The sequence below is a fragment of the Onychostoma macrolepis genome, chromosome 03 (genome assembly GCF_012432095.1).
Source record: "Onychostoma macrolepis isolate SWU-2019 chromosome 03, ASM1243209v1, whole genome shotgun sequence".
Taxonomy (NCBI): Eukaryota; Metazoa; Chordata; class Actinopteri; order Cypriniformes; family Cyprinidae; genus Onychostoma; species Onychostoma macrolepis.
Genome location: NC_081157.1, coordinates 35350810 through 35376314, shown reverse-complemented (window position 1 = coordinate 35376314; position 25505 = coordinate 35350810). Strand labels below are relative to the sequence as shown.

General features: G+C 38.8%; 1 protein-coding gene across 3 annotated transcripts in view; it reads right to left on the bottom strand.

Annotated features, from left to right (window-relative positions):
- The window catches only part of rarab (retinoic acid receptor, alpha b), a 118500-nt gene that overhangs the window by 30873 nt on the left and 62122 nt on the right, over positions 1-25505 (bottom strand). The window contains exon 1 of one of the 3 annotated variants that reach the window (XM_058769183.1): positions 4591-5548. The exons of the other annotated variants lie outside the window; for them this stretch is intronic. Coding sequence (XP_058625166.1) covers positions 4591-4753 — 163 coding nt within the window. The 5' untranslated portion in view covers positions 4754-5548. Of the gene's footprint in view, positions 1-4590; positions 5549-25505 lie in introns of those variants that run through there. 3 annotated transcript variants of the gene reach the window in all.

Below are 25505 nucleotides of genomic sequence, written 5' to 3'. Positions count from 1 at the left end.
GTAAACTAATACAGATCCCCTCTGTCATTCATGATACATTTACCACTTTATCAGAGACGGAAACTTGACATTCTGGAGCGAATCTAAGAGAGGATGGTCCAGTTTTCCTACTCCATATTATTTTGTCTAAATAAAAATAAAACACTACAAATTGTAGACATTACAACATTATAATATACATTATGACAAATGGATATTTAAAGAAAAACGGACATTTACAGATTTGCAAAGGATTGCATTTAACAATGTTATAAGTGTTTAGGATTAGCGTAATGCAAGCATTTTAAAAAGGTAATCTAAACTGTAAAACCAGAAAAATAAGTGTCTAATATGGACAGATGTATCCAATATGGACTAATAAATGTAAAAAAAATAAAATAAATAAATAGCACGTAAATCAAAATATTCAAATATATTGGGCATCTATAACTAAAACAACAAAAACAAACCCACATTACATGACCACCAGGCTTTCATTTGGGTTCTCTTACAGTCATTGTTTTAGAGACTAAACAAGCACATGAAAACAAATGCATGCATTAGAACTGTGCTATCCAGAGTCCGGGCCACAGCCATTCACGGTACACCACCAGCTGGTTACATTCGTGTATGCCTCAGCCTCCCCCCAGTCCACATGGCACAGATGTGGGGTGTGTGTGTGTGTCTGTTGATCCGCTTGGATGTGTGCTGCCAGAGCGCCGTCAGGCCCAGTATCTATTGCAAGTCCTGCTCTGTATTTAAGGCTAAAAGAAATAAACACTCGGTCAGCCAGCCAAAACCACAGCAACACAAGCGCCACGCTTGCCAACAAGGGCCGCTGGCAAAATGCAAACTAGCAGCTCTCCCGTTCTGTGTTCAGCAGCAGACCTGCCACGCTGTCTGCAGTTCAGGCGAACCCCGGACCTTATTAAGCCTTGGTTATCCAACAGACCAGGGCAGTTATTCTTTCCCTCTCAAACTCTACTAATTCTGTCCTTATTCTACAGGAATCCCTTTTTTCCCCCACTTTCCATCCCCTCCCAGCTGCAACCGGGCTGGGCTATTGCTCCCACCGGCACAGCACTGTTCATGGGAAACAATAAAACGCCACATGCATTTCCTCAGTTAGGGCTTCCACACTGCAGCTCCATGCGAGACTCATCAAGCCATCGATGAAACACCACAGATGCTTCACTGACTTGATCTTCATTGGCATTTTATGCAAATTAGGGATGCAATAACAAGTCAATAATTATTTGTGTTATGTCTGATATTGATTCTGTGTAATTTTGTCTAAATTAAGAAACAAACCCATTATATTTGCATTAGATGACAACAAAGGTGATCTAAATGTAGAGAAAAAGAAATGAGCATCATGTCAACAATTTATCATTTGAATTATATCAAGCATTCAATCTATCATGTATCCCTAATGCAAATTTTGGGATAAATAAAAAAAAAAAAAAAAAAAGGAAAAAAAAGCTGAATAGACAAAGAAAAATTACACGTTGATAACATTTCCAAAATGTGCATCTAAAGACTGCTTGAGGTGGATAAATTGTATAGATGCCCATCAAAGTCCTTTGACCTTTAGAAGATCCGAGTCATATGACCTAATGCAGAGAAGGAAGCAAAACCTGCTCTGGTTGTTTTGAATTGTCAGAGCCAAAAATATTTACCACTACATCTCAAAACTCTATGATACTGTGCCAACCCCTGACAAAGCATTTCTCACCAACTACTAGCGTATTCTGTAAACGTATTACTTTTAAAGAGCCACTTTGGTTTGCCCAGTGGCTACAACTTCCATTTCTATTTTGCATTAAGTTTCCCAGAAGTGTGTGAAACGGAAATGCTGCTTTATTAGCCTGTTATGAACTCTTTTGGCAAATTCACAGCTTGGATAGAAATATTGCTTCTGTGATCCTATAAGTGAAACACAAGTGATGATACGAGATGCACAATCTAGGCATGCTATTCAACAATGCATGTTCACAAGAGATCAAGCTCTCTGTTAAAACAAAAGAGCTACACTGGAATGTCGCGAGGAGGCTTGTGAATAGAAAGTTAACAGTCTTTTAGTGGGGGAGGATCAGCAGAGAGATCTGACCGCCTGCTTTCATTCTGCTGGGTCCCAGGCAGCCTTCAGAATGATGGAGAGCTTTTCAAACACACCGTGATGGATGCCTCCCTGAGACACGGAGCGCCAGAGCCTCTCACTGCGCCAAGGTAGCAGGGCTTGGAGGTCAGGGAGGTGGAGGGCCTAATCTGCTCCTGATGGCCGTGAAGGTGCTCATGTTTGAAGGCCACGAAGAACCAATCACAAGGCACGCTTCAGAAGAACGCAAGATAATACACAGACAGAAGTAGCAGAAAAACGCAACACTACAGGACACTTCACTTTGAGTGTCACTTAAAGGAACACACTCCGAAAACACCCATTATTCAAAGTCTCATGATCTTACGCAAGACTCAGAATGCGGTCATTAAGAGCTGCTGCCTGGCTTTAATTATTTTGAGGATTATCTGAAAGCGCAAAGCAATTCATTGCACTTCAGTCAATGGCCCTCGAGGGTCTTTCGAGCTCTTTGTGATTTACTCTGCAAAGTGGAAACTATGATGGGTTAAAAAAACCAAGCACATGGTTACTCCTGACCCATATACGCCGCCTCTGAAAGACTCTCTCGCAGAAATATGGAGAAATACTAAATATCTTATTGGACTAAAAGCACAACTCTCATACAGGGAGTAAAGGAGACAACTAGACACTATATTCCACCCTAAAACGCCACTTATACAAAGCAAACAACTTTACAGAAGATCCTAGGACTGCCACTTATTTCTACATGACTTCATTTAGATCTGGTCTCCTCAAAGCTCAGGGATCAAGCCGCACATGGACGCACCACTGAGTCTCCTTGCTCTACATGCCCTTTTCAAGAACCATAAATACTTTGGCTGCTAGGACTGTTCTCCATAAGAAAAGGATGCTGAGCTGCAGAACAAATCATCCCTCAAACAGGCTTACACAAGATTAGCAATGTTGACATGCCCCAACAATCACTGGAGACCATGTTTCCAGACAGACTCTGGCCCCCTGAAATGTCACGCTCGTGTTTCAAACACATACCATATGCTGTAAGAAGACATCGTAGTTGTCTAGTGTCCTTGTACAAGATGTGGTATTGCAAGCAGTCCCCATTTCTTCTGACAAAAATATATTTTTCATGATGCTCTAAAGATTTAATAGCTATTATATAGAATTATTATTCAATAATACTTGATACTTTGAAATGAACCTGGTTTGAGTATTTTAAGTATCATGCTTGGTAAGAGCTAACACACAAATTAAAGTATTTAAAAAGAATTCAAACAATCACACACAACTGCTACTGAGAAAAAAGGCACCTAATTTTCTCATACCTTTTATTTTGCAAATATAAATCTATTTCCATTTTAAGAACATGTCAAATGTAACTTTAAGACAGTAGTAAAATGAGCACACAGGAACTGATAGTAGTAATGTAGCTTCTTTTCAAAGCTGGCTGCACACAGCTGCTGATGGAACTTCTCGGATCTTGCTCACCAGCTAAATTGGGTTGATTTTCACACAGGTTCCCCTCAGTTTTTCACAGTACACTACATTTTATTGAAGGTAAAATGCTGCAGAATGAGAGTTTGTAAAATGAATGATGCAACTATAAAATTTATAAAAAGTTCAAAAGTTTTTCCACAGCAACCACTAAGATTATGCATAAAATGAGGTGGTAACACGCAGGAACCACAATGCACATGGGAGTAACACCAAATCACACAGAGAAAATGGTGCAAACTAGAGTAGGTTTCAAAGTGCACTGATTAACACACATGTAAATGAATACCTGATTTTCATGTAAATACTGGCTGAACAGAATTTTAAACCAATCTGATCTGTATGACCCCACATCTAAAATAGCTTTCTACTACTGAAGTTATGCAAACACTACTGCATTAAATGCACATAATCATTCAAACCAAAAAACAAAACTAAACAAGTTAACGGTTTCTAAGAATGAACTGACACAATGTAGGCCTAATGCATAGTGGTCACTGGGAGAAACTGCCTCAAAATTGACCTTTGACCCCCAAGCCTAAGGAATTTGAACCCACATACATTTAGTTTGATTAGTTTGTTACTCATTCATGACAACATCAATAGAAATATGGTGGGAATTCAGTGCCTGAAATACTATATAATGAGATTACCTATAAGTGTAACATTTCATAAAGCCACACTAAACATACAGTACTCATATTATCAATGAATTAATATCATACTGATCGGAAATAAGTGTTTAAATTGGGCCTTATTCTATAACAACAGGCATTAAAATATATGACACATATATACAGCGCATTAACAGTTGTCTAGGTAGTCAGCTCACTAGGTTTGAGAGACAGCCAACATGTATACACGCTGGAAAACACCCACACTCCTCAGCTGACGTCCTGTAAGAGCCCCAGTGACCCCCAAACATTCAGCAGTCGGGGGAGGAACTCGGAACGAAATTGTGCGCATAAGTGTTAGATCAGAGACTGCGTTAAGGATAAAGAAAACAAAAGGCCACCTACAGTGATTGGAGCCGCTCCAGTGCGGGGTCCTGAAGCCGCGGGCCGCTCCCGACATGAGGCCTTTCTCCGGGATCAGACAGCCGCGGTTCTGGTGGTAGTAATCCATGCTTAAAAACGGGTTCGGACTAGGGGTCAGCCCAACAACGTCCACACTCTCGTACATCGTGAAATAAAAGCAAATAACCTCCAAAAGTAAATGTTTCCTTGTTGTCGCAGCAAAAAGACTCGAAATGCTATATATAACGGGAAAATAGCAGATTAAAAAAAAAAAAAAACCTAAATCAAAACAAAACGGGAGCAAGAAGTGCGCTTTCACACTTGATGAGAGACGCTGATGTTTTCGATGTGTTTATATAAATCAGTTCAGCAGAAGCTCGCGCTGTCCACGGGGAATGAACTACATTCTTCAGATTTTAAAATCCTGCGCCAGTTGTTGCAACACAGCGTGCTGTTGAAATTGTGGCTCTATAAGAGACCCAGATATCGATGTGAAACTGCTACATGAGTAACTGTAAGCAGCCGAGTCCCGCGCTCAGTCCGTGGAAACCTCCGAAAACTGTTAGCGCCGATTATCTTGAAAAGCTCCCAAACGCCTCCTTGCCCCAAACGAAACGTCTTCTAAATGCTATTCGTCAACAGGCCGCCGCATATTTACTGTAAACTCACAATCGTTTGCATCGATGAGAGAGAGAGAGAGAGAGAGAGAGGGAGGTTTGGTGGTGTGAATAATCCCGCTGGAGGCTGCCGATCAGACGCGGGACGAACTTGCTCCAGTGTTTCCAGACGCGAGCTCAAAGTAATGCCTTTTGCGTCTCGTGTCGAACCCCTCGCATACTTGTGGGAAATTTCTCCCTGAAAAAACAAAAGCGCTCCTCGACAGGGTAACTCGGGTCTTCACGCACTTTCCAGGCTATCCCACACCGCAGTTCTTGACGAGTGTCAGCAGCTGCGCACAAACCCCGCCCCCGTCCACCCCCACTCTGACTGCGCCGCTCTCTGATTGGCTGCCGATAAACCTAATCTCAGTCTTATCAATGTGCTATCTATCAACGAGCATCTGTGGCCATAACAAGCCGAAGTATAAAGTTTGTACATACGCATGTTTACATTTATTTGACTGCCGTTTTCTTTACAAAAAACAAACAAACAAACACAGAATTAAAGAAACAGGACCAGAGTTATCATGACATTAGTAGGCTACAGTTGGATTAGTTTGAAAGAATTCTGTAAATATTTTTGTTTAAATCTAAAAAGGCTATATATATATATATATATATATATACGCATACAGTCAAACCAAAAATTATTCAGACACCAGACATAATTTTTGATATATATATATATATTTTTTATTTTTTTATTAGTGGGTGCAGGACATTGTAGTTCATTTATATAAGTGAGCATAGCAAAATAAAGTAAACTGTGACATATTATATCCAAAAATTCTTCATACAGTGGACTACCAGTAAAATTGATAAAAATTTGGGGCCAAAAAATTATTCAGACACTTTGACCTGACCTGACCTGACCTGAAGTGTTTTTTCTTTAATTGTTAATGCAACCTCTTTACACCACAGACTGAACAAAATTGAGCACTGCTTGGCAATTGGTTGACCTAAATTGGTATAATCTAATTGTGTACTTAAATTTAACAAAAGCTGACAGCTATTCAACCTAATTCATTACATACCTTTCTATCAAATTTATCTGACATTATCAAGATGAATTTGTTCTGACAGTTTAACTCTGAATATTTTATTAGCATATTAGCGAATAAACCGTGATAATGTGAGAAATGTTGAAGTTGTCTAAATACATTTTTGTTTGACTGTACAAACATGCTATGTAATGTTTGTATTAATACTTACATTTTGTTTTTTGTATTCTCTACTTGAAGTGGGCATCTGATCAAACATGACTTTTTTTATCTTTATTATTTTTTACCAGCCTATTACTATTCTAATCAGTTCAAATGTAGCACTATAAATGCCAGAACTTGTACTTTAATACTCACATATCTTCTCTTCCGGTAAACCATGCTGTCTTCGTAAAGAGCAGACACTCACTGACCCCAAGACTGCTTTATCAATACAAAGTGAGGTAAACAACACATTGCAACACTATCTAGTTTCCCACCACAAAATCCATAGACGCTGTCTGGAGAGTAGTGTTCATAACAAGGCAATGAACACTCGGGCAGCAGCCCTACAGCATCCGTCAGCTCAACGCACCAAGGTTGCTGCCATCCGCTGATGGCTCCATCCATCAGTGAAACGACGTATTAGCCTCCCCTTATTTTCCGGCTTCAGCCCTCACATTTTTGTCCTTGACATGTAAGAGGTACTGTATTGATTTTTCACCATCTAAAATATTAGCCTGCACACAAAAGGCCACTCATTCAATAAATACACATTTATTAATGGACAGTCCTTTTAATCCAACCAGACCCATATAAATCTGGCTATGAAATGGCCTGGGAGGAGGGAAATGGCTGGCTCTAAATAATACTGCTTTACATTTGTGGCAGTTTAAATGTTTCACGAAAGGCATAACACAGGCCAAACGTCTGTATTCAAACGTTACAAACGTTTCTGTGTGATCTGTGCTTCATACATTGCCTGCAAAATGTCTCTAATTTGACCATTACTTCACACTCAAAATCTCTAATGCTAAATATTCCATTATCAAGATTGCACAGCATCGATACTATTTTTAATTGACAATTGCTTGAACACAATTGTGTGGCATTTTTTTGAAGAGAAAAACAACAACAGACTAACACAATAAGCTACATATGTCATTAATGGAGGCAAATGACCTGAGATTCTCAATACCTTGAGACTGCAGGAGTGGAGAGGGGCAGTATATCGGGGGAGGAGGGGGTTGTATGGCGGCTGTTAGAAATTCAAAAGACTTTATGGGGCTTTAGGAGGAAATGCATGAGCAAACCTGCTGGCAACTTGAAAGTGTGAGGCTATTTATTACCCTCAATCCACCTCCCCCCTTCACTTCCTCTAAATACGCATAAAAAGCTTCTTTATTTTCTGTTAAGCTCAACTTCTTATCAATGCTGCGCAACATATGTTGTAGGAGCGAATGCACGTTCTCGGGAGCACATAATATGCAATGTCAATGCTGTTAGATTGGGTTTGCGAGGTGTTAGCATACTGTTAGCATGCAGGTTTAAATGCTTATCATTAAATGCTTATCAGTCACATGACCCAGTGTGTCCCAGAATGCCCGGCCCTGATGAACAGATGGATGTTTGCATTCACCCACAATGCCTTTAATCTGCCTGATAGGGAGGGGCCATCATTCAATGAGCTCCTGTGCTGACTCATTATATAGTAGCACAGTATGTGCCTCATGCTATTAACACTGACAAAGGTCAAGAGAAAGATATCATTCGACATTCTCAACGGTGACAGCTTTTGAACTCCAGCTATATAAAAACTGCATATGACAAAGTGAACCATTTTCCCATAAAAAGCGATCACATAGGAAGTATGTTTAATCTGAGCGACATAACCTTGATCGCTATCTCCGGACATGCACGCTATTAACTCTTCTGTGAACCTCGCTGAAGCAATTTCCTGAAAGCGAGTGACATAAAGAGGGTTATTTCTTATATAGTCATTAATAATCAAATGTCATGCACTTTTGTAAATTATGGTACAATATAAATGCATTGAAAGGTTTGTGCTGTTACTATATGCCAGCTGATGCTTACTGCTGTGGTAAACATATGGTGGAGATTAGCTCCCGTGAACCACTTTGCCAGATGTGTAATGTTAGCGGGTGAAGGCTATTGACTAGTCCGCAGGGCCACTGATGATCCTGATTGCTTGAGCAGTCCTGTCTCATTACTCTTGGCTCAAGGTCAAGGATTAAGTGATGAGAATAGATCCAGCATCTTACCATCCTTATGGGGAGTTGTTTGTTTGTTTGTTTGAATGTGGGTTTGTGTACATGAGGGTGAATATTTGATAAATTTACATTGCCATTACAGATTTATAGTTATATAGTCATCACCACAGATTTAAAAAGTTAGTTCACCCAAAATGAGAATCCTGTCATTGTTTATTCATCCTCATGTCATTCAACTGTACGACTTATTTCTCCTGTGGAACACAAAAGAAGATATTTTGGAAAATGTCCCAGAATACAATTAGAGTAAGGTATGGAAGCCCATTTCCGCCAAATAAGAAACAGAAATCATGCTTTGGTAAATCATAATTATGACAAAAATTCATATTTGTGATATAAGTGGTCGGAATCATCTGAAGTCATGCAAATTTGAGATACTAAGACTTAACTATGAGACAGTTAGCATTATGAGATACATAAAGTCAAAATATTGACATTAAATAGATATGAAATTATTAGACAAAAAGTTATAAGATATGAATTATAAGAAATGATAAGATACTACGTCGTAATTATGATATTACGGTTAAAATAATGACAAAGACTCATAATCATGACATGAAAAGCTAAGACATAACTAAGTTTTTGCATAAGAATTATAACGTTTTATCTCATAATTTCATAATTATGATTTACCAATGCATTTTTTTTCTTGTGGCAGAAATAGGCTTCCATACAAAGTCTAAAGTGTCTAATATTGTTTTGGGCCCCATTAGCTTTGATTATGTGGATAAAAACAATTTAAATGAATTGTCATTTCTGGGTGAACATCCCTTTAATGCATCTCTATTTTGTTATAGTCAACAAATTTGATCTCATCTAGCTCTGATGGCCTGGTGATGGGCAGTTTAAACAATTTCTTTTAAGATTAAGGTGGTCAAGTCCACTTCACCTGTCCCCCAGGCTATGCATCATAACATTCTGTTGACCTTCTGACCCCTACTGACCCAAACAACAGATGAACAGCTCAATGACACATATGACTGTTTGTATAAAATCAGCCAAGTATGTGTACATGTGTATGATTTGTCTGAATATGATGATTGCGCTCACTGAAATGTATTTATACACTATTTAGTCCTGTACTACGGCATGGTTATTATTATCACCTAACACATCATACTATATAACAACCCCACACTTAACAGCTCTTAACATGTTATCATTGGTCTTTTGCAATGTATAGTGACCTATATGATAAATTCTCTCTCTTTTCACCAGTAATGGCCGGGGTGCAGATCGAGCGCAATAGGGAAATGTGCCGAGCTGGTTCAAATGTTAATGGTCCATCTGAAATCCCCTGCTTAGCCAGCAGGTTGAGGAACAAAAGCCCCATAGAGGTGCAGCTTGCGGGGTCTGGACATGACAAATGCTGCCGGGACTGGGGCAGCGGTTGCTGTGGAGCTCTGGGGAGGGAAAAGCGGGGGCAGTGGAATGATCTACCAAACCCAAGCCTCATTGAGGGCGTCGCATCAGGGGGCAGCGGGGGTCACCCCATCATCATCACCATTTCAAAGAGCCTAAGAGCGAGGTGGAGCCGAATACGGGGTGGGGGAGGTCCGCTGACCCCGACCGGTGTCCCTGCACTACTCCATCTTCTGCGGATGGTAACAGCATGAAAGGAAGCCCCATCATCTCTACTCCCGGCACGACAGAGAGATATTGAGATAGGGGGCTGCACTCTAAACAGGCCCATTACCTTGACACCCCCTAGAGGAAAGACCCTCTCCCCCGACACTCTCGCTCTTGATTTCTCATTCCGGCTCTCTTTCACGTGGAGACAAACACACAAAGGACCCAACGGGACTGTGCTGTGATGGTGGGCCTCAGGCAGGAAGAATCTGGTACGTTATACAGATGGGCGGCCAAAACAAAAGCTGGCAATTTCTCCGTTTAAAGGAGTTCTGAGTCATCAAACGCACCTTGGCAGACCACAGCCAGCCAGCCTTCCAGGCCACCAGCTCTCTATCTTATCAAAGCAGACCCACTCCCCATGGAGGACCCCATATCACCACACATAAGAACATCAAGCGGCCTTTGTGATAATGCTCGGTCTTTACTGCCAGTGGCTTATGCCTAAGCCCCATGCATATCAAAAAGCTCTGAATGTGCTGGCCAAACCCCTGCTTTGCATATAGATACTGAGCCTATTGACATATCGATTCTCCTGGCCAAGGACCCATGAAAGCAGCCGACGCAAATCCCCCCTTTAATCAGCGAAAGCCCTCTAAAGCGGTCTGAAGCGGGAACAAGAGCTGGTCGCTCTGCTACAGTACCCTCACAATGGCCTGGCAAATGCGCCATTATGACTTGTTTGACCCTCCTCTCCAAGTGCACTGTCCACTTTGAGAGGGTAATTAACCCATCTTTCTCCCTCCCCTTGATACAATTACAATAGAGGCACAGCATTCCTCAAGCGCTCTCATGCACTTGCGCCGGGGAAGAGGGCAGACGGGGGCCACGGACAGGATGGGTTGATCAGGACTCGCGGAGCACTGAGAGGCCGAGTGCTTCAGAACAAACATGAAGAGATTAAAGGTTTAGTCCTTGAGAAGTAAATGAAGAGGCAAATGTTAATGAGCTGTTTGATATCATATTCTTGTACAGAATGATATGATGCATGCTCTAAAAAGTCAGCACGGACTGCTATCTGCAACCCATTTTATTTCTGTAATGTGAAGTAGTTCAAAGAGGAGAAGCAACTAGATTGTGAAAAGTGGGCGTTACATACCGGAATGAAGGAAGAATATATGAGAGTTTGCTAAAACAATGCCTAAATAGCTGTTTGGCTGTTTGTTAATTTTAGGTCACAGGTTTGCAAACTGCAAGGAAGGTGGTCTGGGGGGTGTGTGGGGGGGTGTAGCAGTGTACAAATGTGTACAAATTAATTTAAAAAAAAAGCAGATAGATAGATAGAAGAAAACTATTTCATGAAAACTATATATATATTATATATAGTGTTGTCAAACAATTAATCGCATCCAAAATAAAAGGTTTTGTTTACATAATATATGTGTGTGTGTGTGTGTGTATATTTATTATGCATATATAAAGACACACACAGTATATATTTTGAAAATATTTGCATGTATATTTACATTCATATAGTTTATACTATATATAAATATTTAATACATAAACGTAACATTTTTCTTAAATATATACACATGTATGCGTGTGTATTTATACATAATAAATACACACACATATTATGTAAACAAAAACTTTTATTTTGTATGCGATTAATCGTTTGACAGCACGAATATATATATAATAACTTAAGGTACAATAATAAATAAATTATTTTCATTATTATTACGTTTAATTCTGCTTTTTAAAAACGAAGGCATGAGGTTAAATCACAATTATTTTATTCTTCAGATTTATACATTTTACAGTGCTTAAATATTGAGTAGAAAATACATTATCAACTTACATGAAAATATGTTTATATATTATAAAGATGATCAAATTTGTGGGTGCTTGTCAAAGCATGTGTTTCTCAGTTTGTCAAATGCTACACTGGAGTTATAATATGAACATCTCATTGTATTTCTACATCTGTAGTACATGCAGTCCACACTGTATCTGACAGTGTGATATAAAGAGATCTCTCGCTCTATCCATTTCTAGTGTGCTTCTTGAATGCAGAATGAGCACCTCCTATAATCCACTCCTCTGAGGAAAATGCAAAGGGGGAAAAAGAGAAGGGAGATGAAAGAGGGCTGGGTAGTTACGATGGATTACAGGCTCAGTGAGGCAGTGGGGGAGGCCAGTGCACTGATAATATTTAACCAGGCCCGGGTGGACCATCTGGAACCACCCCTTCATCAACAGTCCAGCTCTCACATCTGGGTCCTCCTCTGAAGGAGTAACTCACATTTGCCTTCAAATGAATAATGCTGTTTTTACATGATTCTGAAAGAAGTTCAACACTCAACTCCCATGACCTCATGCAACACAATTCTAACATGATTACACACACTGTAGATCACTTAATTAGGTCAACCATCTGAAGCGCTCACACACAGCGCTCAAAAATGTTTTATGCAGATGTCACATTCCTGAAAATTTCTAAAACAATCTTCAGTTACTTTCAGGACATGATCTATTTTGAATCCCTTGCTTCTTCCTTACTGCGAGGCCTGCAGTTTATACTATTAGTTAGGTCGGGATTCCCCCTAATTCTCCAGAGCAGCTGCAAACCCGTGTGGGGGTTGGGGGGAGGAGGGAGGGGGTACATGAACAGGAACAAACACCCTGACCCCCGGCCCAATTGGCCAGCCATTCTGGTCCCCATTACGAGAGCCACTGCACTTCCCGTCTCCAAACTCCAGTCTAAGAAAACAAGCATGCTGTCACTCTAGAAGCCCTTCCACATATTTCAGCAGACCAGATTTCTTTTGGATGAGACGGAAGTTGGACTGGAGCATATGTGCACTGAGCTACAGGATATTTCTTCAGTATAATTACAGCTCATTTTTGACATAGCATGCGATTCGATAATCTGCATCTAAACAAGAGTTACGGTTTACTTTCAGCACCTTTTAAACTGAAGTCTGTCTCTAATACAGCTAAAAACGTAGAGGACATGATCAATAAAATAGATTTGCCCTTTAATCCCCATGCAGATGCAAACACATGCAATACATTTCTACGAAAGATTTCTCTTGTTGAAGAATATGTGCTGACACCTTGAGAAACAAAACGAGTACGAAACCAGTCAATGTCTGTTAATCCAACATCAACATATGACATAGTTGTAACAATGGAAAATGTGGTAGAAAGATTAAAAGGTTGGGGAAAAAAAAGGTTTAAAACCTTAAAGGAACAGTTCACAGTTTAATTCAGTCATGATTTACTGACTCTCATGTTGTTCCAAGCCCATATGATTTCCATAGAGGACAACGGGACTTTTTTGAAGAAGAAGAATATACATATTGAAAGTGAATGGGAACTGGGTCTGTCAAGCTTAAAAAGCATCATAAAAGTATCATAAAAGTTCTTTACTTCTTAAATAATGCAATAGCTTTATGTGAGGAATTGACACAAACTTAAGTGAGTTAATGAGTGCAAAATGATAAATCAACACCATTTTGGCAGTAGTTCTCATGTGCATTGTAACCACATGTTGCCATTAAACAGTGCATCAAAACGTGTCATATTTGATTTGTGAGCTATATATAAGGAAAGAAAGGCAATAAATCTTTTTTTTGTCATGAGTCATCTTGGCAGACGCAGTCCTTATTCACTTTCACTGTATGGAAAAAGGTGGCCAGGATTCTTCAAAACATCACCTTTTTTGTTCAACAAAAACTAAAAAGTGAAATACCACAGCATTCTTCTGATTAAAACTTCACTCTGTTTGGTTTGGGTTCAAGTAGAAGTTTGGTTCTCTACATTAGCTTCCTGAACACGGATCAGCAGCAAGAAGATAGGTCAATTGTGTTCATATTTTAGCCTCTTAAGATAATATGGTTGTACAATATATCACTGTTTAGGATCTGTGAATGAGTAGACTTCCTAATTAAATTCATTCAAATTCCAGGAAATATTTATCATGATAATAAGAGCACAAAAAAAAAAAAAAAAAAATGGTTTCTGCTCAATGCACATATGAATTCTCAACTAATTATAAATGGAAGAAAGCACACAAACAAAACCACAAAATTCCCCACTATCTAGACTCTCCATGCCAGAAGAAAAAACACTCCTGTAAATGTCAATATACTGTTTTTACTTCGTCTTCAAGCCAGGACACTGAGACTGAAAAGGGCTGAGCTCAGCAAATTCACTCTGTTTTTCCCCCCTCTTCCTTAGAGTTTTTAAGGTTCAGATATCTCTTCAGACTTCAGACTACGGTATCTGCTCAGCAAAAAAAAAAATAAAAAAAAAATACCATAAAGTTTTCTACACACATTGGTATGCTTTTGAAAAAGAAGTAAAAGTCCTCAGAGAAACCTGATAACGAAATTACAAGTCAAAACTATTAGCTGGCACAATCATGACAAAATCAGCTGGCCATGATTCAGTATGCTGTCAACAAAGGAATTGATGTGACAGTGTAATACAAGACTTCTAAAGAAGTGCTTGAAAACATGCCATCCATACATACTTATCAATGTGACTGTTCCTGTGTGATTATGTGATTTAATCAAGGATTTCAGTACATTCTGTGATTTAGCAATAGGAACTAAATATTAGCTTGTGCTTTGCGAAAAGATTTATAGGCCTCTACTGAGAACGTTTCTCTGTTGACCCATCTGTAGATATAGACTACTGTTGAAACGTTTGGAGCTGGTAAGCATAAGTCTCACCAATGCTGCATTTATTTGATGAAAAATATGCATTAATATTTAAATATTATTACAATTTAAAAGGACTGTTTAATATATTTAAAAATTCCTGAAATGGCAAAGCTGAATTTTCAGCAGCAGTCTTCATGGTAACATGATCCTTTTAATTAATGTAATGTGTCCTTGCTGAATAAAAGTATTAATTTCTTTAAAAACAAACAAACAAACAAACAAACGGATTTCAAATGATTAGCTACTACTGGGTATCAAAATGTAAAGTTTGGTTGTTCTGACATAAGAAACATTAGCTAGATCCACACAAGTTTCATGCATACAATATATAATCTCAGATTTGACCCCAAAGTACATTTAAATTAGTCATTTTGTACAATTTTATTTCAGCAGTTTCAAACTGCCAGTCTTCATTGGGAAAAAAAAGAACAGCCGTTGTCAGCTGCCACAGGGCAGAGCACAGAATCAAAGCAGATATGCTAATAGCAACTCTTGGACACAATTAGCGAAAAGGAACTCGCTCCATGTGCCACGAATGATTAGCAAATGAACTTTTCCTTTTGATGTAGACGAAAGAGGCAGCTTATTCATCCCTCCTTCCTGCCAGCCTCCTCAGTCGGTTCTTTCCAGTACATTCCAGTGAGCTGCTGGACTGGCATGATTGATCGGACATGGTGGCAAATAGGTTTACCAGCCGTTTATTAAATGAAATTGTTCCTAAATCAAGGCATCACATTTCCATTTTTACCAAACAAATATGTAATAGGCATTCATTCCATATTCAAAATAGACATTTTCTGAACATACAAGCAGAAATCAGCAGTGGATTTAATGCGACAATCTTCTGTTTGAGGAATTCACAGCTTATTGCCGTCAACCGCTGACAAATCTGTATCTGACGTCGCGCCAATGACTTCCAGTTCACGCAGAGACACAAGTTGTATTTGCTCTCGCAGAAATGTCACCATTAACTCCTCAATATCCACAGAGACTAAAAATACTGACAAACAAATGTGAGGATGCCCCTGGCTTAAAACTGTCAGTAATATTTATAAAGCAAATCGTTATGTAACACATTCAAGAGAGAAATAAGCTTGCCAAAAGCAAATTCACAGAATGCAGGAAGTTAGCGCAAGATGTTTTTGTCACCACAAGTTCTCCTGAAGCTAATTTTTGTTTTTCGCTCTATAAAAGGCTTTTGGACACAGTAGCTAACTTCATTTTTCTTCACTGGTCAACAAACAGTTTAGAAGCTGTTAGTTAGCTTGCTAGCTTTAGCCTGCACATGTATAAAAGTGTTTCTAAACATTCCTGTGAGTTAAATACTTTCATGTGGACAGTTTAATGGGTATAGTTAGTATGGGTACCATCATAAGTGTCTCTTAGCTCATTACTTGTGTGTGTGTGTGTGTGTGTGTGTGTTAAACCGTAATCCCTTTACAGTAGCGCACGCAGTCAGGAGTAATCTGTCATTAGGAGGACACTGCTGGTTCCTGTCATTGAGTCATGCCTTCACTAAATGAGGTCAGACTGATGTGTTGTTTTAATCAACCCAGCCTGCCTCCATTAATTATTCAGCACCTTAGTGGATAGGGAGCCCTACGGCCAGGGAAGAGGAACAAGGAGAGAGTGAGAGAGACAGTTTACAACTAGACAAGGCTACCATATTAGAGGAAATACAAACAGATATCGAGCAGGTAAAGTAGGCAATGAAACTACGTGTTAAATATGCACAATTGGCATAAACAAAAATATCAACAATATCAGCACACAGAAAATGGAAAACTAATGGTAAATATATTAAAGAAAAACCTCAGAAGTATTGAGAGCTATTCCATTAACAACACCCACGATCCACCTCACACTCAGTCGGTCCATCACATCGTCCACGCCGCAGTAAAATGTCAGCAGCCGTGGAGTGTGAAAGTGTGAATGTGAGGTGTGAGGGAGGACGGCATTTGGGTCACAGGGTTTCACACCAAGCATCAGGCACTCACACACACACACACACACACACACACACACACACACACACAACAAAGAAACTCAAACAAGAAACTCTGAGAACTTCATATGACAATACACAACAATAAGATTTCACAGTAAGGGAACTGGTAACAGATTAACCAGGGATGACAATACATCAGTGACCATCAGCCAGTATTAGCAGATTTAGTTAATTATCAGCAAGAGTCTTAACTTGTATTGATCAGAAGCAGATTATTTTGGATTATTTTGTCCTCAATTTTAAGTAGTATTTGTTTTCTGTGATAAGTTTCAGACTGTCTTTCCTGCTGCAAAGTTTTGATTCCTGGATCCATTTAAAACATTCTATTATTCTGCAATAATATAATATAATGCAATAATTATTATATAATATATAATTATTCAGTGAGGACACATTAAATAGATGAAAAGTGACAGCAAAGACATCTATAATATTATAAAAGATTTATATATCAGATAAATCAAAGAAGATTGATTGAAGGATCGTGTGACACTGAAGATTGGAGTAATGGCTGCTAAATAAATTACATTTGAAAATATATTACAATAGAAACCTGTTGTATTTCACACTATTACGGTTTTTACTGTATTTTTGATCACATTAATGCAGCCTTGTAAGCATTAGAGACTTTCAAATGAATTTTATATTATATTCTCATTTTGGTTGGCCATAAAATAAAATAAAATATATCAGTCAAAATTTTTATATCCGTACATTATTAATTTGCAACTAAATCATGATAGTGCTTCAAATATAATATGGTTTTCTATGTGTAAGGGAACCATGATCTTTCGTGTGATTGATGCCTCTGTAATGGCTTAGCGGTGTTTAAAACTGAATTAAATATATTCATGCACACTCACTAAAAGAAAAAAAAGAAAAATACTCCCACTCGGACACAAATACACAAGCAAGCACTGCAGCGATAGAGAGATCCCAAAATATTCCATGCTTCAGCAAAAAATAAAGCACAGCATAGAAAGGTGTCATGCTGCTTTCCACCTCCCCTTTCTGCTCCCTCCTTTCCTCTCTTCACTTTCTCTGTAAGTACACATATCTCAGGATGGGGTCTGGAGATTTATGAGCTATAGTGAGAAGTGGGCCAGAAAGCCCTCCCCGGCTCTGGATCTGCTTTGCCGCCTCCCTCACGTCTTTTATTTCCATCCCTCCCTCTCTGGTTGCAGCGCTTTCTGCTCACATTACCCTCTGTTGAGTGATAAACATTGTCTGTGGGCAGTAAATTCAGTCTGAGCCTGACAGGCCTCCAATAAACCAGTCTATTCTCTCACTGTGAGGAGGCTTTGGTCTGGAGGCCCACAGGAAGGGAATGCAGACACACACACACACACACACACACTCACATACACACAAATATAAAGATAAACAAGTTAAGAGAGACAAGATACATGTGGCGTACATCACGCACATCAAAGGCACAAATAAGGAACAAACACAGGAGACATATTCATATACACTCCCACAAAGAAACAATGATCAACAAGCATCTGATTAAAACTCGCTTGAAAGAAACTAGCTGAAGATAACCAACAATCAAGCTTTCAGAAAGCCTCAATATGTAATGAATGTTTACTAATCATACACGCAATGATTTCAGTTGTAAAAAGTGATTAAAAGGCACCAATTAAAAGCTAATTTCTTAAATGTGTCTTTATTTCTTTTTCATTGACCATAATGGCATTGCTGTTCTGCTTCAGCTCACTTTTATATCACCTAAAACCACAGTACACCCACTTATGGTGCTTTACTCAAGGCAACTGGCTAACACTACAATGAGCGGTTAGATTACAATTTGGCAAGCAAATGTATCCAGTAAAGGCAATACCACCTGCTACAGTTAGCAAGTAAAGCTTCAAGTACCAGGCAGTAAGAAAACACGCATTTGAGGAGGAAATAGCAAGTATACGGTATTTGGAGGATAAATTCACTGTTTATACAAGCAAATTATGTTTTTTCAGGATAGAAATATTAAAAAGGTTTGTTATATTTCAAAATTTTGGTTGGACGAAGGATTATTTTCTGCATCGTTGATATTTTACAAGGCAACATTTTGTATGAATTCATATAATGTGAACTGTACAAAGGAAAAAGTAAACATGAAGGCCCGCCCCTAAACATAACCGTTACTGGGGCATGAGCAGATTGTGTGAAAATGCACAAATGAGATCGTACAAACTCGTATTAATTAGCCACTAATTCACCAAAATCTTAAATAGTTATGAATTGCCATGTGATTTTGTTGTAAAATCAGCCTGCCATTTAGCCAGTTCATACTGGCAGTTCAGTCTTGGGAATCTACCAACAGCCTTCTGAATAGATAATTCAGAACTTTTTTTTTTTTTTTAGTTAACACTGAATAAATACCGTGTAAAATTGAGTTCTTTGATTTCAATTCTTATTTGCTATCATGAAACTGTATTATCTGCATTATATAAGCTAATGGCCATCTTCTCTAGATATCAGCATTGGTATCGGCCACAAAAAAACCAACACTAGTCAACCACTAGAATGAACCATGACACAGCATCTGGCAAGTTCTTTTCCTACAATGTTCTAAAAGATCTAACAAGTGTTCTTATAACGCCAAAGAATGATGACTGAAATCAAACACTGTAGCTTCAAAAGCTAGTAGACTCTCAGAGGTCCAGCAGCAGCACATGCTCAGTGACCATTTACAGATGCACCCATAAACATCCAGCCAATAATGGAACAGCTTCTTCTCATCTACTGATGGCAGCTGACAATTACAAACAGAGGCAATAAATCTGGGTGGTCACAGGTGTGCTCCAAACAGAGAGGATCCCCCTGGCCTCTATGCGTCTCACTAATTGCATGCTTTAAGCAGAGCTGTCTGCTGTGTCCATTTCTTTGATTGAAAGGGTGTTTATTGGCCACTCTCCACTCAAGTGCCCAGCACAGCTTCATGTGTGCTTGTGTAATATATGTAAAATATGAAGATTTAAAATGTTTCATAACACTACACTTTGCAATACAATCAATAAGAAGTAATAAATTAATTTTTTTCAAAACAGATCAATAGCATATCAGCATTCAAAAATGTGTTTAGTGTTTATATTATATATAGTATACATGCATACATATGTGACCCTGGAGCACAAAACCAGTCATAAGTAGCAAGGGTATATTTGTAGCAATAGCCAGCAATACATTGTATGGGTCAAAATTATCGAATTGTCTTTAATGCCAAAAATCCTTAGGATATTAAGTAAAGATCATGTTCCATGAAGATATTTTGTAAATTTCCTACCGTAAATATATCAAAACTTAATTTTTGATTAGTAATATGCATTGCTAAGAACTTCATTTGGACAAATTTAAAGGCGATTTTTTTTTTTTTTGCACTCTTAGATTTCAGGAGCCTATACCATGAAGCCGGATTAGCTGGCTAGTTTCAGTTTAGTTTGAACCAGTCCTGGGTTTTAGGTACCATGAAAGTGGCTTGCGTTCATTGCCATATTAACTTACACTCCCCTAACCTGCTCTGGGGAAGGTTATATTCTGTGTTAGAGATGGCAAACTGAAATTGGACCAATCAGATGTGAGCAAAGTGACATGTCTGACACAAAAAAGACACTCCCCCAGTTTATCTTGCTCCGAATTAAAGGTCACTAATACTAAAAAAATTGTCTGGCTTTAATGATAATTACTTATGAATTATTTTATATGAATCTCTTAACCTTTAGCAAAACCTTTAAACTTTAACCAAGGTTCGTGATTGGCTTTTCACCATGATGTCACACATTCATGTGCACGAGCTCCACACACTCAGGATCAAAGTCTGAGTTGACAAAGAAAGTTGATGATCAGCATCATGGTACCAACAAAGCCGGACTGGAGCGGTTTGGTTTTGTCAACTCGAAACTAATCCTTTAACTCTGAATTTGTTCATCTACCATCATGGTACAGGCCCCAGATTTTCAAATAGTTGTATCTCAGCCAAATATTGTCCTGTCCCAACAAACCATACGTCAATGGAAAGCTTATTTATTCAGCTTTCAGATGATGTATAAATCTCAATTTCCGAAAATTGAACCTTATGACTGGTTTTGTGGTCCAGAGTCACATATAATGTGTATGTGTGCATATATTTTGTGCATATATATTTGTGTGTGTGTGTTTGTGGTGTGTTAATGTTATTTTCATGATTTCTAAGTAAAATAAATTTTATGGGGCAATCATGGCCTAATGGTTAGAGAGTCGGACTCGTAACCCAAAGGATTGTAGGTGGGGGGAGTGAATGTACTCTTCCACCTTCGATACCACCACTGAGGTGCCCTTGAGCGAGGCACCCGAACACCCAACTGCTCCCCAGGTGCCGCAACAATATGGCTGCCCACTGCTCCGGGTGTGTGTTCACTGCTGTGTGTGTGCACTTGGATGGGTTAAATGCAGAGCACAAATTCTGAGTATGGGACACCATACTTGGCCACATGTCACACATACACACTCTCTCTGATTATGTCACAGTCCCACAAACTCTCTTTTGTGGCACATGATTATCAATTATAATGAATTTTTCGTTCTCACCTTGTTACAGGGACTACTATATTCAAACCTGCTGTATCAGCGCATCCTGCCTGCAACATACCAGCATTTCCTTTGTGTGTGTGTGTGTGATATGGAATGTAGAGCGGGTGGAGGCTGTCACAGCTGGATTGGGAACATCTGTCAATGCAGACTCAAAAATAACCTCTCATACACATACAAGTGTACGCTTCTGTGACTATACCGTACACCACTGCCAGCTCTGTTAAGAGAGAAAATAAGAAGTGGAAGAGGGACAAGAAGCATGAAAATGACACCTGGTTGTAATTTCTTCGGTTTGATGAATCAGGTCAACAGCAAACATAATGTGCGTAACAGTATACAGTTTAATTTTTGAGTCAAATAAATCATCACAGCTGAGAAAACCTGAAAAATGTCAAATGAAAACACTTGTATTTGTATGAATGAGTCTTTTCTATAATAACTTACAGGAATGCTGTGGCCTATACAGGCCAGAATTACATGTGGAGGCTTCAGGCAGATTAACGCAAATGTTGGGGCGTTTAATTACAGTGACCCTCTTCAATATGTGTGTTTATGCAACATAAAGGGTAATTAAAAAGCTATCAAACACTTACTAAAGAGCTGGTGGCAGTAGTGGTGGTTTTGGCCACAGTTGTGAGGACAAATGCTTATTATGTCACAGTCCCACAAACTTTCTTTTGTGGCACATGCAGTTGATACAAGCTTGAATTCACTTCCTCGCCTGTCAACGGCGGCTACTGAAAACCTTTAAAAGTCCATAAAAGTTTTCTGTGAAGAAGTCAGAGTAAACAAGTGCAGGAAATCAACACGTGCTAAATCATTCTATAAATACACCCCCATATAGGCCTATTAAATCGCTTAAGGAGTTAACGGCACCAGGCGTCCCCCAGGGGCCCTGATTTACGGGACATTGTGTGTACATTTCTGTACGTGTGTGTGGCTGTTTGTATGTATAAATACTGTGTATATGGCAGACTAGCTTCCCTCTTTCTGCACTAAAAACTACCCACATTCTGACACACATTTTTGTTTCATCAATAAAATGAGTCCTTCACAGCTCAGCAATGGCCTTGTGAAGTTATTTATGGCTGAAAATGGGGAAATCATATAAAAATGTCAACCTTCAAACAGTTTATGACTAAAACCAACACAGACTTTACACTGTAAATAAAATGTGTAATCTCTCAATTTAAGAGCGCTCATAAGACAATGTGTTAGAGACAAGAAACTGATGATTAAGATTTGGCTTCTATAGAAGCATTCTTGCATACATGGAGCCCCATTAGTGGAAACATGTTTTGGAACATACAACATAGACACAAAAATAGTCTGTGTGCCACAAAAATGGAGACTCTATTTCAGAGGAGCTTGAAGCTAAGCTAACAATCAGCCTTTCAGGCACAACGTGGTGCATACAACATCTTTCTGGAATCTGTGCAATATTAGGCCTAATAAGCACAAAACACACACAAAATAATTAAACAATTCATTTGCAATTAGATTCAGTGATGTTATTGTTAACCAAAAATCTAACTATTAAAATGGTTTTTTGAAATAAAGCTAAAATAAAGCAGAAATATTAGATCAAAATCTTCAAGGGATAGTTCATCCAAAAATGAAAATTCTGTCATTAATTACTCACCCTCATGTCTTTCCAAACCTGTAAGACCTTTGTTCATCTTCGTTCATCTTCTGAACGCAAATTAAGATATTTTTGATGAATTCCAAGAGCTTTCTCACTCTGCATAGACAGTAAAGCAACTGACACGTTCAAGGCCCAGAAAGGCAGTAGGGACATCATTAAAATAGTTCATGTGACTTCAGTGGTCCAACCGTAATGTTACAAAGCTGCAAGAATTCTTTTTGTGCACAAAGAAAACAAAAATAACGACTTTATTCAACAATTTCTACGGGTTTGGAACAACATGAGGGTGAGTAATTAATGACAGAATTTTGGGGTGAACTAACCCTTTAAATACTTAGATTGGAAATGTTCTACTAAATTGCTTAACTTAGTAAAAATTTGTTTAAGATGAAGCTAAATTATGAACAAATTACTAAAATTAAAATAAATTAAAAAAAAGATAAATATTAAATAAATAAAACAATGATAAAAACATAAAAAAATGACTAAACTTAAAATGAATAATAAAAATATAAACATAACATAATTCAAAATATGAATTAATACTACAATAGTACATACGTAATACTAAAATAACACTGATTAGATTAATTACTAATACAATGCGTGTCATTATTCAATTACAAGTAATACAATCTGGGACTGCCTTCTCCATAAGGGCTACATGCAATGCGACATGTCACAAAATGTTACTTCCAAATGCAGTTCACTGTTCAAGTTTTGGAACAAAGCTTATTGTTCTGCAGGCAAAAACGAACCTACTGAACTTACAAATTTAACTTGTGTCAGTAGTCTTTTTTGGTCAGAACGTGCACTGTTCATCTGCGTATGATATCCAAGATGGAAAATCTTTGTCAATTTTAAATCACATCTAAAACAATGTTCCTTTTCTAATGACATCATGTAGGTCGTGTGGGCTGGCCTGGCTCCATTCTGCTACAGAACACCCATTTTTCATGGTCAAATCAATTCATAAATTACAAAATCAAGTTCAGTCCTACATTTTTTTTGTCCCTGAATATCCTGTTGCACCATCAATCACATCACATCGCATCATGGAAGTAAAATGGGTCAGAAGCAAACTACAAGACTGAATCAATGAATCTTTGTTTTCTGATCAGCAGACATGAACTTTTTCTTTTTTTTCTTTTTTTTTTAAAACTGGACTCAATGAAGATGTGGATCATATACAAGCACACAAAAGCCTTTTTATGAGTCAGAAGCCAAGCAACCTCAGCTGATACTATAATTATGAGCATTTTCAGTTGTATTAAAACAGTGGGCTGGATCCATAGAGTGTGATGACTTTTTCTCTGTGCGTACAAGTGAGAGTGTGCTTTTCACACTCCTACAGTGTGCTACACTAATCAGATTTGACCTACACACACACATACACCTCCCTCTCAGTGGCAAGTGTTCGTGCTTGCCCTCATTTCCAATGCAAGGACTCGTGAAGGTCGAGACTGTGAGCAAGGAATCAGAATAGGAGCAATAAAAGCAGTTACTTTAACAGGCTTTTAGCGACTTGGGAGTGCCATCCTGTTAACAGTGTCACCCTGAGGCCTCTCCCAAAGGCACGATAAGAGCCTCCCGCTCTCAAGGGAATCATAGTGTCTCTCCCCTCCTGTACTAAAACTGCTCTCCACCCAGCTGCATCATGATGGAGGGGTCCAAGGGTACTCAATGTTAAATGTATCTAAGACTGTATGTGATGGCTTTGTCAGAATGATCCTTTGCAGTGCATTCGAACATATCTCACTGATCGTATAACGGCTGCTATTAAAAGTTCAATTATTAAGAGTTTTGGACAAAACTTTCAGTCGTGGAAAAAGAAGAATTCATTTTTGTCATTTTCTGATCCAGCATAAATATTTGCACTGCAGAATCATTTCTGTGATAGAAATGACATTTGACATATTTTGGAAGAAAAAGGAACTCACTTGTCCCTTGCTTTGCTACAGCTAGTATCCTAGCTAGCATTTTATTTTGCAATGCAAACAAACAGTTAAGTTCCTGACAGTCAGAAAGGCTGCTGTCATTTAGCCAGGAAGATGCAGCATGTGAGTGAGAGAGAGAGAGAGAGAGAAAAGCAAGAAATTCAAGACCCAAAGGAGAGATTCTTCTCTGAGAGGCCGCCTGACCCAGGGTGATTTAAGATGCCTGCAGGCTGCGCGGTCGCCACCCTGTCTGGTTGCCCCCTGCTGCACATTGTGTGGACACTGGGATCAGTTGATGCCGCCTGAGCCAACACGAGATGCGCCGCACGCGAGCAGCATATGGCTGTTGGCCTGAGCCAGTGACTCATCAGATGCTAATGCTGACCGGCCTGAGGATGCACAGCAATACACAACCACTGTCTGATGATGAACGCCACTGAAAATATACCAAGATACATTCTCAACAGCTTCTAACAGCTTCGAACTGTGGTTGACACTATGACACAAACCCAACTTAAAGG